The sequence below is a fragment of the Moschus berezovskii genome, chromosome 4 (assembly GCF_049115385.1).
Source record: "Moschus berezovskii isolate FMDL1 chromosome 4, NW_MosBer_1.0, whole genome shotgun sequence".
Lineage (NCBI taxonomy): Eukaryota > Metazoa > Chordata > Mammalia > Artiodactyla > Moschidae > Moschus > Moschus berezovskii.
This window is the reverse complement of record NC_142463.1, coordinates 94,441,168-94,455,543: the sequence shown is the minus strand read 5'-3', so window position 1 is coordinate 94,455,543 and position 14,376 is coordinate 94,441,168. Positions and strand designations below refer to the sequence as shown.

Sequence of the window (14,376 nt, the reverse complement as noted above, 5' to 3'; positions counted from 1 at the left end):
TAACAGTATAACACTGTAAAGATCATTTAATCTTTTCAAAACAGTTATACACTACTCAATACTTAAATACTTAACATAATAATAATTTTAGTTTCTATTTTAAAAAGCTAATTAATTGTCCTTGATATAATTTACTAAATCTTCTAAAGAATTATAATGTTAAAAGTAAGAACTATTACTTTTCTCTTAAAATGTTAACATAGAAATATATGGTTTTAGTATAACAAGTTCTCAAACATATTTAGGTTTTCCTACCTCTCCCAAAAGATTTTCTTCTAATAACTTTTTGTCCTCAATTTCTTTCTGATAGCTGTCAGTCACTTGTTTAAACTTTTGTTTGGCACCTTCTAGTTCTATCTCTAATTTACTGACCTTTGAATAAAGAAAATAGAATGAATATTAGTAAATGCTGTGGATTACTTTAAAAAATGCATTCTTTTTGTGGTTTGTGACTCTCAGAAGACGATTTATTTATAAGATATTACAGTTGGATCATTTTCCTTACAGTTTTCATATGGGGAGATGTGCTTTATTTTTCACAAAATCTATCTTTTCCTCTAAAATACGTAGTCTTGACAAGTAATATCCTAAAAGCAGGCATTTTTTTTTAAATTTTTTAACAATATTTAAATTATTTAGTCTCTGTTGTTTTATTACAATAAGTAACTATTCCATTTGGACAGAACACCCATGTGATTCAAAGAAAAAGCGACGGAGAGGGAGGAGGGGTGGGGGGTTCAGGATGGGGAACACATGTACACCCGTGGTGGATTCATGTCAAGGTATGGCAAAACCACTACAATATTATAAAGTAATTAGCCTCCAATTAAAATAAATAAATTTATATTACAAAACTAGGTTTACTGTGATATAACTTATATGCAAAAAAAAACCCACATATTTAATGTGGAAATCCAGCTGAGCTGGATATTAATGGAGTTCCAACTTAGCTATTTAAAATCCTAAAAGATGATACTGTTGAAGTGCTGCACTCAATATGCTAGCAAATATGGAACACTCAGCAGTGGCCACGGGACTGGAAAAGGTCATTTTTCATTCCAATTCCAAAGAAAGGCAATGCCACAGAGTGTTCAAACTACCATACAACTGTACTCATTTCCCATGCTGCTGCTGCTGCAAGTCACTTCAGTCGTGTCTGAATCTGTGTGACCCCACAGACGGCATCCCACTAGGCTGCCCCGTCCCTGGGATTCTCCAGGCAAGAACACTGGAGTGGGTTGCCATTTCCTTCTACAATGCATGAAAGTGAGAAGTAAAAGTGAAGTCACTCAGTCGTATCCAACTCTTAGCGACCCCATGAACTGCAGCCCACCAGGCTCCTCCGCCCATGGGATTTTCCAGGCAAGAGTACTGGAGTGGGGTGCCATTGCCTTCTCCCATTTCACATGCTAGCATGTGAAAATCCTTCAAGTGAGGCTTCAGCAGTACATGAACCGAGAACTTCCAGATGTACAAGCTGGATTTAGAAAAGGCAAAGGAACCAGAGATCAAATTGCCAACATCCACTGGATCAGAGAAAAAGCAAGGGAATTTCAGGAAAACATCTACTCCTGCTTCATTGACTACACTGAAGCCTTTGACTGTGTGGATTACAACAAACTGTAGAAAAATCTTAAAGAGATGGGAATACCAGACCACCTTAACTGTCTCCTGAGAAACCAGTATGCAGGTCAAGAAGGAACAGAACAGACATGGAACAACCAAGGGACTGGTTCAAAATTGGAAAAGGAGTACGACAAGGCTGTTTACTGTCACCCTGTTGATTTAACTTACATGCAGAGTACATCATATGAAATGCTAGGCTGGATGAATCATAAGCTGCAATCAGGACTGGCAGGAGAAATAACAACCTCAGATATGCAGATAATACCAGTCTAATGGCAGAAAGTGAAGAAGAACTAAGGAGCCTCTTGCTGAGGGTGAAAGAGGAGAGGGAAAAAGCTGGCTTAAAACTCAACATTTAAAAAGCTAAGATCATGGCATCTGGTCCCATCACTTCATGGCAAATAGATGGGGAGACAATGGAAATAGTGACAGACTTTATTTTCTTGGGCTCCAAAATTACTGCGCACTGTGACTGCAGCCATGAAATTCAAAGACACATGCTGTTTGTAAGAAAAGTTATGACAAACCTAGATAGCATACTAAAAAATGAAAATATATCACTTTGCCGACAAAGGTCCATATAGTCAAAGCTATAGTTTTTTCAGCAGTCATGTACAGATGTGAGTTGGACCATAAAAAGGGCTGAGTGTTGAAGAATTGATACTTTTGAATTGTGGTGCTGAACAATACAGCACACACACTCCCTTGGACTGCAAGGAGATCAAACCAGTTAATCCTAAAGGAACTCAACCCTGAATATTCATTGGAAGGACTGATGCTGAAGCTGAAGTTCCAATACTTTGGCCACCTGATAAGATCCAACTTACTAGAAAAGACCCTGATGCTGGGAAAGATTGAGGGCAAGAAGAGAAGGGGTTGACAAAGGATGAGATGGTTGGATGGCACCATCGACTCAATGGACATGAGTTTGAGGAAACTCCGGGAGAAAGCCAAGGACAGGGAAGCCTGGCATGCTACATTCCGTGGGGTTACAAAGAGTCAGAAATGACTTAGTGACTGGTCAACTACACTTAATGTATACAGTTTGATGAGTTTGGACATATGCAAGCATCAATGAAATTATCATCAAAATCAAGATGACAGATATACCCATCACCTTCAAAAGTTTCCTTCTGTTCCCTTTTTTCCCATAAGAACATTAAGAGTCTACCCTCTTAACAAATTTTAAAGTAAACAATACAGAATGGTTGATTAGAGGCATTATGTAATACAGCAGATCTCTAAAACTACATTATCATGCATAACTGAAGTGAAGCGTTAATAGCTCAGTTGTGTCTGACTCTTTGCAACCAAATGGACTTCAGTCCACCAGGCTCTCTGTCCACAGAGTTCTCCAGGCAAGAATATTGGAGTGGGTTGCCATGCCCTTCTCCAGGTGATCTTCCAGACCCAGGAATCAAAGCTGGGTCTCCCACATTGCAGGCAGTTTCTTTACCATCTGGGCCACCAGGGAAGCCATAACTGAAATTTACACAAATTGAAGAACAATTCCCCATTTCCCCCTCCCGCCAGTCCCTGGTATTTCTGTTTTCATGTGATTGACTGTTTCAAGTATCAGGCAGTATTTGTTCTTCAGTGACTGGCTTTTGCTGCTGAATTGGAAGTATTCTTTATATATTCTGGATATTAGATCATTACCAACTACATGATTTGCAAATACTTCTCCAGTTCTGTGGGTTGTCTTTTCACTCTCCTGATGGTGTCCTTTGATCCTTTGATAGTGTTCTTGTGAACATTATAAATAGAGCAAAAAGATTCAATACAATCTCTATCAACATTCCAACTGCCTTTTTGTCAGAACAAATTGATACTAAAATTTACAAAATTTCCAAGGGACCCTGAAGAGCCAAAACAATCTCGGAAAAGAAGATTGCTGGAAGACACATAATCCCCAATTTTAAAACTCACTATACAAAGCTACAATAATCAAAACAGTGTGGTACTGACATAAGTTAAACATATGTATCAATGTCTAACCCTTATGGCAGAAAGTGAAGAAGAACTAAAGAGCCTCTTGATGAAACTGAAAGAGGAGAGTGAAAAAGTTGGCTTAAAGCTCAACATTCAGAAAACAAAGATCATGGCAGCCAGTCCCATCACTTCATGGCAAATAGATGGGGAAACAGTGGAAACAGTGGCTGACTTTATTTTGGGGGGCTCCATAATCACTGCAGATGGTGACTGCAGCCATGAAATTAAAAGACGCTTACTCCTTGGAAGGGAAGTTATGACCAACCTAGACAGCATATTAAAAAGCAGAGACAATACTTTGCCAACAAAGGTCCGTCTAGTCAAGGCTATGGTTTTTCCAGTAGTCATGTACGGATGTAAGAGTTGGACTATGAAGAAAGCTGATCGCCGAAGAATTGATGCTTTTGAACTGTGGTGTTAGAGAAGACTCTTGAGAGTCCCCTGGACTACAGGAGATCAGTCCTGGGTGTTCACTGGAAGGACATATTGAAACTGAAACTCAAACACTTTGGCTACTTGATGCAAAGAGCTGACTCATTTGAAAAGTCCCTGATGCTGGGAAAGATTAGGGCAGGAGGAGAAGGAGGCGACAGAGGATGAGACGGTTGGATGGCATCACCGACTCAATGGACATGAGTTTGGGTAAACTCTGGGAGTTGGTGATGAATAGGGAGGCCTAGCATGCTGCAGTCCATGGGGTCGCAAAGAGTCGGACAGGACTGAGTGACTGAACTGAACTGTACAGAACAGGAAGTCCAGAAATAAAGCCATCACCATACAACTATGGTCAACTTATTTTCAATAGAGTGACAAGACAATTCAATGGAGAAAGAATAGTCTCTAACAAATGCTGCTGAAACAAATAATTACTACATGGAAAAGAATAAAGAATGAACCTCAGGCCACATTACAAAAATAACTCAAAACAGATTTAAATGTAATCAGTTCAGTTCATTTCAGTCACTCAGTTGTGTCCGACTTTTTGCAATCCCATGAACCGCAGCACGCCAGGCCTCCCTGTCCATCACCAACTCCCAGAGTTCACCCAAACCCATGTCCATTGAGTCGGTGATGCCATCCAACCATCTCATCATCTGTCATCCCCTTCTCCTCCTGCCCTCTATCTTTCCCAGCATCAGGGTCTCTTCCAATGAGTCAGCTCTTCGCATAAGGTGGCCAAAGTATCGGAGTTTCAGCTTCAACATCAGTCCTTCCAATGAACACCCAGGACTGATCTCCTTTAGGATGGACTGGTTGGATCTCCTTGCAGTCCAAGGGACTCTCAAGAGTTTTCTCCAACACCACAATTCAAAAGCATCAATTCTTCTGTGCTCAGCTTTCTTTATAGTCCAACTCTCACATCCATACATGACTACTGGAAAAACCATAGCCTTGACGAGACAGACCTTTGCTGGCAAAGTAATGTCTCTGCTTTTCAATATGCTATCTAGGTTGGTCATAACTTTTCTTCCAAGGAGTAAGCATCTTTTAATTTCATGGCTGCAATCACCATCTGCAGTAATTTTGGAGCCCAGAAAAATAAAGTCAGCCACTGTTTCCCCATCTATTTCCCATGAAGTGATGGAACCTGATGCCATGATCTTAGTTTTCTGAATGTTGAGCTTCAAGCCAACTTTTTCACTCTCCTCTTTCACTTTCATCAAGAGGCTCTTTAGTTCTTCTCACTTTCTGCCATAAGGGTGGTGTCATCTACATATCTGAGGTAACTGATATTTCTCCCGGCAATCTTGATTCCCACTTCCTCCAGCCCAGCATTTCTCATGATGTACTCTGCATATAAATTAAATAAGCAGGGTGACAATATACAGCCTTGATGTACTCCTTTTCCTATTTGGAACCAGTCTGTTGTTCCATGTCCAGTTCTAACTGTTGCTTCCTGACCTGCATACAGGTTTCTCAAGAGGCAGGTCAGGTAGTCTGGTATTCCCATCTCTTTAATGCTAAAACTAAAAACCCTTAGAAGAAAATGGGAACTAAAATTCATGACAATAGATTTGGCAACGGATCCTTAGATATGACACTAAAAAAACAAACAACTAAAGAAAAACAGATAAAATGGGTTTCATCAAAGACATATTCTTAATGAGATTGTCTATAAAAAATCAACATGTCAACTTCTATTGTTTCCATATATTTTGTATAAATATTTACTATATAATAATTACCAAAAGAGGACCTTTAAGTAGCACTCACTCTGCAGAATCACACAGTACCTTAGGACTGAATTAGAAATGAGAAAGGGGTAGAGGACAGGAGGAATGGTAATTTAAAGATGAAATACCCTGTGTTCTATACCCATGATACAACTACCAACTTTAAAGGACAGGACATTTTCAACATTGATAAAGAATTCTGAATGCCTTTCTTCATTAGTTTTCCTTTCCACCCTCTCAAGTGTAACAAAGACTCTTAATTTAATATTCATCGTTCCTCTCCTCTTTTTATAGCTTTATTGCATAATTATGTATCAGTATTTCAGAATTTTTGTTTTAGAACTCTATATAAATGTTTTCATAGTATGCATAATTTTTCTGTCTTGCATGTTACGCTCAGCAGTAGGTTTTACATATTTCTGTGAATATAGTTCCTTCATTTTCTCTACAGAGTAGTGCTCCACTGTATGAATATACTATGGTTTATTTGTGTACTCAAGTGTTCATGGACACCAAATTGTATCCAACTTGGAGTTAATACACACAGTAATGGTGTTAATGTTCTCAAAAACATCTCCTGGTACAAGTCTATAAATGTCTTTATACCCAGAACTGAAATTGCAGGTTGCCTGTTCAACTTTACAAGATAACAACACTGTGTTATAAAGTATATGTACCAATTTAAACTCCTAGCAATCATGTGTGAATATGTAGAATAATTTTGGAGAGAACCAGAATTTTCACATAAATGGTATATTGTTAAAATCACACCTTCTAGTAGCTTGTTATACATGTTTAATACTAGTAACTATTTCTGTGTAATGACTGTATATCTAACATCCTTAATAAACACACTCAATACTTATATTAACTCATCTGGAGATTCTTATAGATTTTCTACATATGCAGCTCCCATCTAAAATCAACTGAATCTGCTGTTTTGTGAAGATTTTAAATGGCTGATTCAATCTCTTTTAGGACTATTCAGCCTAATTATTTTTTTTGACATTGTTTTGGTGAATCTATTTCACTTTAACTTTTTAAAATACACTGGCATAACAATGTTCATAGTAAAGGTATTAACTTTAAACTTTAAAAAATACATGCCATAATTTCTAGATTAACAGAACTGTGGCTAGAGAACATACTCTGTGTGATTTCAAGCCTTTGAATTTTGTAGCCTTATACATGATATTTTTATTAACTGAATGTTCTTGAAGAGTATGTTTCCTTCACTTTTTGACCTAAAAAAATCTCCCTATTTCTCCAACACACTTAAAAGAGAGATATGCTAGAGACATAATTCAAGGTTGACATTTTTTCTGTACTTGAGAATATTTTTTCATTGTTTTCTAACTTACACTGTTGCTTGTTGGAATGTCCATGGTAAATTTCTTGTCATTCTTTCATTGGTGATCTCTTACATTTCTCCAGCTACTTTTAAGACCCATCTATGTCTAATATTCTGTAGTTTTATATATTAAGTCTAGTTCTGGATTTATCCTAATTTTTCCTTCTTGGTATATATCACTCTTCCTATATCTGTGAATTCATAAAATCTAACTATTTACTGCCGCTCCCCAATTCACTCTATTCTTTCCTTCTTTCTGGGCAATACAAAAACCATTATAAAAACAAATTCACTAAATTAAGTGGCAATAATAAGAACATGATACCATAGAAGTTGGGCTTCCCAGCTGTCACTAGTGGTAAGGAACCTGCCTGCCAATGCATGAGACTTAAGAGACATTGGTTCAATCCCTGAGTTGGGAAGATCCCCTGGAAAAAGGCATGGCAACCCACTCTAGTATTCTTGTTTGGAAAATCCCACAGAGGAGCCTGGAGGGCTACAATCCAAAGGGTCACGAAAAGTCAGACATGACTGAAGTAGCTTAGCACACATGCATGCACCATATAAGTTAGACATGAGAGATAAAGGAGATTTATGTATTCTGAAGCTAAAATGTATCAGTAAAAAGGACAAAAATTATGAACTCCAGCTATATGCTGTTTATAAAAGACACATCTAAAACAAAGGAACAGAAAGCACAATAGTGAATAGGTTGCTAAAAATACAACACTGTACATCAACTATACACCAATAAAATTTTTAAATAAATAACACCATTCAAACACTAAACACTAAGAAGAAAATTAGTATAATTATAACAATAAAACAGAAGAATTACTCTCTAAGGCAAGAGAATATTACTACATAAAGGGAGTGTCTTTATTATGGAAAAAAAGTTCTATTATATGTAGAAAAAAAAACCACTCCTTTATCTATGCAGTATTATAGAACAGACAGAAGTGGTAAAGAAAATAATGGGCAAGCTAAACACAAAATAAACGTTGGATTCTGACTTAAAGCCTGCCATCATATGAGGCTATACAATTGAAGTACATTAACTCACTTGCCATTATAAAGCCTGCCACCAGATGCAGCTTAATTGTCACTTGCCACTCACTGATAGGATTTCGGTATGAATCTGCAAGTAACTGATTTATTATGGTCTCTATGCAGTCAAACCTTTCTGCTAATAGTAATCTGTATTTGCAGCTGATCCCCAGTGCTAACATACCTCAGCTCCACCTCAGATCATCAGGTTTTAGATTCTCATAAGGAGCATGCAACCTAGATCCCTCAGCACACACAGTTCACAGTAGGTTTTGCACTGCTATGAGAATCTAATGCCTCCACTGATTTGACAGGAGGCAGAGTTCAGGAGGCAATAAGATTGATGGGGAATGGGTGTAAATACAGATGAAGCTTTGGTCACTTGCCTGTCACTCACCTGTTTTGTGGCCTGGTTCCTAGTAGGCTATGAACCAGTACCAGTCCATGGTCCAGGGGTTGGGGACCCCTGGCTTAAATGATTTTAACACAGCTAAACCAAAGATGTACATTCTATTACAACTAAAATAATTGCTACAATATAAAGGGCTTTGTTGCTGTGGTTCAGTCACTAAGTAATGTCCGACTCTTTGCAACCTCATCAGCACATCAGGCCTTCCTGTCCTTCGCTATCCTTCACTGCCCTGGGCTTCCCAGGTAGCATTAGTGGTAAAGAACCTGCCTGCCAATACAGAAGATGTAAGAGATGTGGGTTTGATCCCTGGGTCCAGAAGATCACCTGGAGAAGGACATGGCAGCCCACTCCAGTATTCTTGCCTGAAGAATCCCATAGACACAGTAGCCTGGCAGGCTACATTTCATAGGATCGCAAAGAGTCAGACATGACTGAAGAGACTTAGTACACATGCAAAGGGCTTAACTTTCTAAATTCTCATCTATGTACTAGTATTTTTTAAAAAAAATAAAGATTCCAAATACCTTTATCTCATAAACATTCAGTTGCTTGCTTTCTGCTGTATTCTTTTTTTTTAAGGCCTTATTCTGTTAGAAGTAAAAAATAAAGGATTATGTTTAATATCAAAGTGATTCAAACTTATACTTTCACTGACTTAGACTAAAATTACTACAGTAAAGAAAAGCATTATTCTCTAAAACTGCAGTGAATATAAAGGGTTTTTTTTAAAAAAAGTAATTTGATTTTGAGAATCAGTACATACCTCCTGCTGGAGTTCTTCAATAAATTTGCTTTTATTTTCAACCTGTTTCCTCAAATTGTTACACTAAAAAATGAAGAGAAATTAAAATTATTTTATTCAATATTCCAGTCAAAATAAATACTTTCAAACTAACAAAAATATTAACATAGAGATTACTTCAAAAACTATGTCATTAGGAGTTCCCTGATGGTGTCTTGGTTAAGAATCCACCTGCCAATACAGGGAAGTGAAGTCGCTCAGTCGTGTCCAACTCTTTGTGACCCCATAGACTGTAGCCTACCAGGCTCCTCTGTCCACGGGATTTTCCCGGCAATAGTACTGGAGTGGATTGCCATTTCCTTCTCCAGGGGATCTTCCCAACCCAGGACTCAAACCCAGGTCTCCCGCATTGTAGACAGATGCTTTACCATTTGAGCCACCAGGGAAGTCCGCCAATACAGGGAACATGGGTTCAATCTCTGGTCTGGGAAGATGCCACATGCTGTGGAACAACCAAGCCCATGCACCACAACTACTGAGCCCACACTCTAGAGCCCATGCACAACTACTGAGCTACCATGCTTCAAGTACTGAAGGCCATGAGCCCAGAACCCATGCTCTACAAGAAAACCCACTGCAACGAGAAGCCCATGCACAGAAACAAAGAGTAGCCCCCATTCACCGCAACTAAAAGAAAGCCCATGGGCAGCAACAAAGACCTAGCACAGTCAAAACTACATAGTCATGTCATTAAATATTTCTGTTAATGCCAAACCTACCTAGGGTAAAGGACATAAGAGATAAAACTGAGAGCTCACTAAAGGTACAGAATACAGTAAGACAAGCCTGCATAAAGTCCCAAACCCAAAAGACTACCTAATCAGTGAAAGCATAAATAAGAAATAAATCTGCCACACAGAAGGATACAGTAAGAAAACTTGTCTTGACCTTGGCACTGAGTGAATGGTATAAAAACTGTTCTGAAAATCTGTAGTAGCCATGAAGTGGCCTTATATTTGGGGGGCAAGGGTTAGTTACAGCTGAATTCATGTTACCTCAATAATCTTAAAAAACTTCAAATGGAGAATTTACTTTAAAATGGGCTCCTGTTAGTAGTACCCTCAAGATAATCTTTTTGGGAGGTGATGGACAGGGAGGCCTGGCGTGCTGTGACTCATGGGGTCTCAAAGAGTCGCACACGACTGAGCGACTGAACTGAACTGAACTGATCAATTTCAACACAAGCCTCAAAGAATTACCACAGATAGTTCCAAGAAATCAAAAAATGTAAAGAAATAAGGCTCCAAGAGTAAAAATCAGTAGAAAGAACAAAGAGCAAAATCAGAACTGAAAAGGCTTCACATATTGAAATTATTAAACAAAGAATATCAAATTAAAATATTTTAAATATTGTTTTTAAAGACCTGAAACTATGAAAAAGAAACAGACCATAAAGGACAATTGATCAGATTTTTAAAAGAACTAATTATCGAACAGTCTTTGGGACTTTGTGGGAGAGGGTGAGGGTGGGATGATTTGAGAGAATGACATTGAAACATGTATGTTGTCATATGTGAAACGAATCAGCAGTTCAGGGTCAATGCATGTTACAGGTTACTCGGGGCTGGTGTGCGGGGATGACCCAGAGGGAGGATAAAGGGAGGAGGGAGGTGAGAGGGGGATTCAGGAGGGGGAACTCATGTACACCTGGGGCGAATTCATGTCAATGTAGGGCAAAACCAACCAATATAATATTGTAAAATAAAAAAAAATAAATTAAAAAAAATAATAAAATAAAAATAAAATAAAATAAAAAAAACTTCAGTATGCAGGTCAGGAAGCAACAGTTAGAACTGGACATGGAACAAAACTGGTTCCAAAAAGGAAAAGGAATACGTCAAGGCTGTATATTGTCACCCTGCTTATTTAACTTATATGCAGAGTACATCATGAGACACGCTGGGCTGCAGGAAGCACAAGCTAGAATCAAGATTACCGGGAGAAATATCAATAACCTCAGATATGCAGATGACACCACCCTTATGGCAGAAAGTGAAGAAGAACTAAAATGCCTCTTGATGAAAGTGAAAGAGGAGAGTGAAAAAGTTGGCTTAAAGCTCAACATTCAGAAAACGAAGATCATGGCATCTGGTCCCATCACTTCATGGGAAATAGATGGGGAAACAGTGAAAACAGTGTCAGACTTCATTTTGGAGGGCTCCAAAATCACTGCAGATGGTGACTGCAGCCATGAAATTAAAAGACACTTGCTCCTTGGAAGGAAAGCTATGACCAACCTAGACAGCATATTAAAAAGCAGAGACAATACTTTGCCAACAAAGGTCCGTCTAGTCAAGGCTATGGTTTTTCCAGTAGTCATGTATGGATGTGAGAGTTGTTCTATAAAGAAAGCTGAGCGCCGAAGAATTGATACTTTTGAACTGTGGTGTTGGAGAAGACTCTTAAGAGTCCCTTCGACTGCAAGAAGATCCAACCAGTCCATCCCAAAGGAGATCAGTCCTGGGTGTTCATTGGAAGGACTGATGCTGAAGCTTAAACTCCAATACTTTGGCCACCTCATGAGAAGAGTTGACTCATTGGAAAAGACCCTGATGCTGGGAGGGATTGGGGGCAGGAGGAGAAGTGGACAATAGAGGATGAGATAGTTGGATGGCATCACCAACTCCATGGACATGAGTTTGGGTGAACTCTGGGAGTTGGTGATGGACAGGCAGGCCTGGCGTGCTAAGATTCATGAGGTCGCAAAGAGTCGGACATGACTGAATAACTGAACTGAACTGAATAAAAATGTAATTAAAATTTAAAACTCAATAGAGACAAGAAAATCAGTCACTTCTTGGCCTTACCAAATGAATGCTGAACAAAGTTTTAAACTATCAGTTTTAAGTATAACCAGATTATTATATTGCCTGAGAAAGCATGTTTTACATATTTCTCCATTCTTCAGACCATCAAAATTTACTCCCTTGAGAGTTAATATTGATGATCATATCTTTCTCCTACTTAGCTTTCCCTAGAAAATTATAACTGACATTCAGTTCAGTCGCTCAGTTGTGTCCGACTCTTTGTGACCCCATGAATCACAGCACGCCAGGCCTCCCTGTCCATCACCAATAACTGACATTACTAAACAATATAAAAATTCCCTTTATAACTATAGTTAATGATAGTTCAAAAAATATGTATATATAATAACATCAAATCAATTTGGCTATTTTTACTGCCCCATCTCACTCTCCCTTCTTTCTGAACAAACTAATGAAAATTAAAGTAACTTAAGTATTCAATCTTTTTAAATTTAAATAATATCTAAACTTAGGACTAATTAATGTATTTGATGGAATGCCCAGAAATTCTTATAAAATTTTTAAAATATTACAGTTCATTTTTAAGTAAAATAATTCAGGTACATAAAATCAAAGAATTTTATTCACTAGAATTCTAGCTAGAAAAAAAAGTGTTAATTATTAGAGCTCAGAACTTCAGAAAGTGAACTAAACTTTCCAAAGGATACTCACCAACTCGCTACACAGAAAGTCAAGTTTAGGACAAGTGTGTGGTGAAAGGCAGAGAAAGCGAAAGTGAATTGGTATCACCAGCCAGAGAGTAAAAACATCTCACAAAAAGAAAGGGGAAATTTTTCTGCAGCTCCTTTGACATAAAAAATGGGAGAGATATCTAAGAATGATTTTTTAAAAGCATCTTGCCACTCTAAAGATATCCATAGCAAATGCAGCTGCTGAGGGTATGAAATTTGGAGAAAGGAAAGAGATAATGGACGAGCAATTTAACAAAGCTTTGCTCTTTGAAGCATTATGCAGAAACTCCTAATTCCAAAGCCTCTTCAAACAAACCTGCAATAAAAATCCTATACTATCCTTGAAAGCCTTCAAAATAGAACTGAGATCTCTTTGTACGGGACAATGTAAAGGTTGGCCCTAAAGAGTCTAGCCATTCATATATTGTTACAGTCTCTAGTCCCAAGTATCTTTCATATCTGATAATACCTTGTTTTCTAGTATCTTCATTTGTTTATCTTTTTTTATAACTTCACATTCAATGCTTCGAGCCTAAAAAAACATTTAACATCAGGTTAAAAATGTTAACAGAAATTCTATTGTCTTCTATGAGTATCTTTTAGACATGGAATTATAAAGCTTAGTCTTATATTTCTAAAAAAAATAGTTATCAGCTCTGCCAATTTATTTCAGTTACATTTTTTTAAAAATATATAAAATTTTTATATTTAAAAAATAAAAAAATGTTTTCATGTATACATGTTAATGTTCATTATTATCTTAGCCTCATTATCACTTTACAATCTTTTATTAGCTTTCCCAGTTTATACTGAATTTTTAAAATTATATATAGATGTTTACCATCTTTTAAACATGTTTTTCACAAACATTTATTAAACTGAACTTTGTAACAATCCAGTGATGTAGAAAAATAGGTATTATTATGCCCATTTTAGAAATGAGGGGAAAAAGGCTCAGATAAAGTATAGATTGGGATAAAAGAAGAGTATAACAAATTTCAATGTCAGGTAAAATAGCCAAGAAATATTTGCAACCTGAATTCTTTCCAGGAAACTGTTTCAATAGGTAAACTGAAATCCAACCATGGAAAGCTTAAAAATACTATTAATTTGTCCTGCATTTCACTTTTTTCTTAACTCATCATTAATATCTTCTACACTGGTAAAATATATTTAAAGTTCTTAATGGAAGATTTTTGTTTCACATTAGCCATCAAATTCATGTTTTTCTCCACACCAACAAGATAAGTGTTTTGAAGCAGCCTCTGACACAAATTTTAAAGTAGTGAATTACATACCAAGTCTTCAGGAGACTAATTTAATTTGGAGGGGCTGAATTTAACTAATAAATATGAAACTGAAAGGAAAAAACAGCTTTTGGGGGGAAAAATGTGGTACAGTCTAAAGAATGTTAGAGAGGCAACTCTACCACTTCTTAGACATGTAGCTTTTGGGCACTTTTACCTTTTGGAG

General features: G+C 37.4%; 1 protein-coding gene across 4 annotated transcripts in view; it reads right to left on the bottom strand.

The window, feature by feature from the left end:
• SYCP1 (synaptonemal complex protein 1) overlaps positions 1–14,376 on the bottom strand; it is a 137,874-nt gene that overhangs the window by 38,431 nt on the left and 85,067 nt on the right. For 2 of the 4 annotated variants that reach the window (XM_088834892.1, XM_088834890.1), the window contains 4 exons: positions 13,373–13,435; positions 9,366–9,428; positions 9,127–9,189; positions 256–372 (listed from right to left, as the gene is read on the bottom strand). In XM_088834892.1, coding sequence (XP_088691018.1) covers positions 256–372; positions 9,127–9,189; positions 9,366–9,428; positions 13,373–13,435 — 306 coding nt within the window. The remainder of the gene's footprint in view (positions 1–255; positions 373–9,126; positions 9,190–9,365; positions 9,429–13,372; positions 13,436–14,376) is intronic. The other 2 variants (XM_055402444.2, XM_088834891.1) reach the window with 1 other exon arrangement.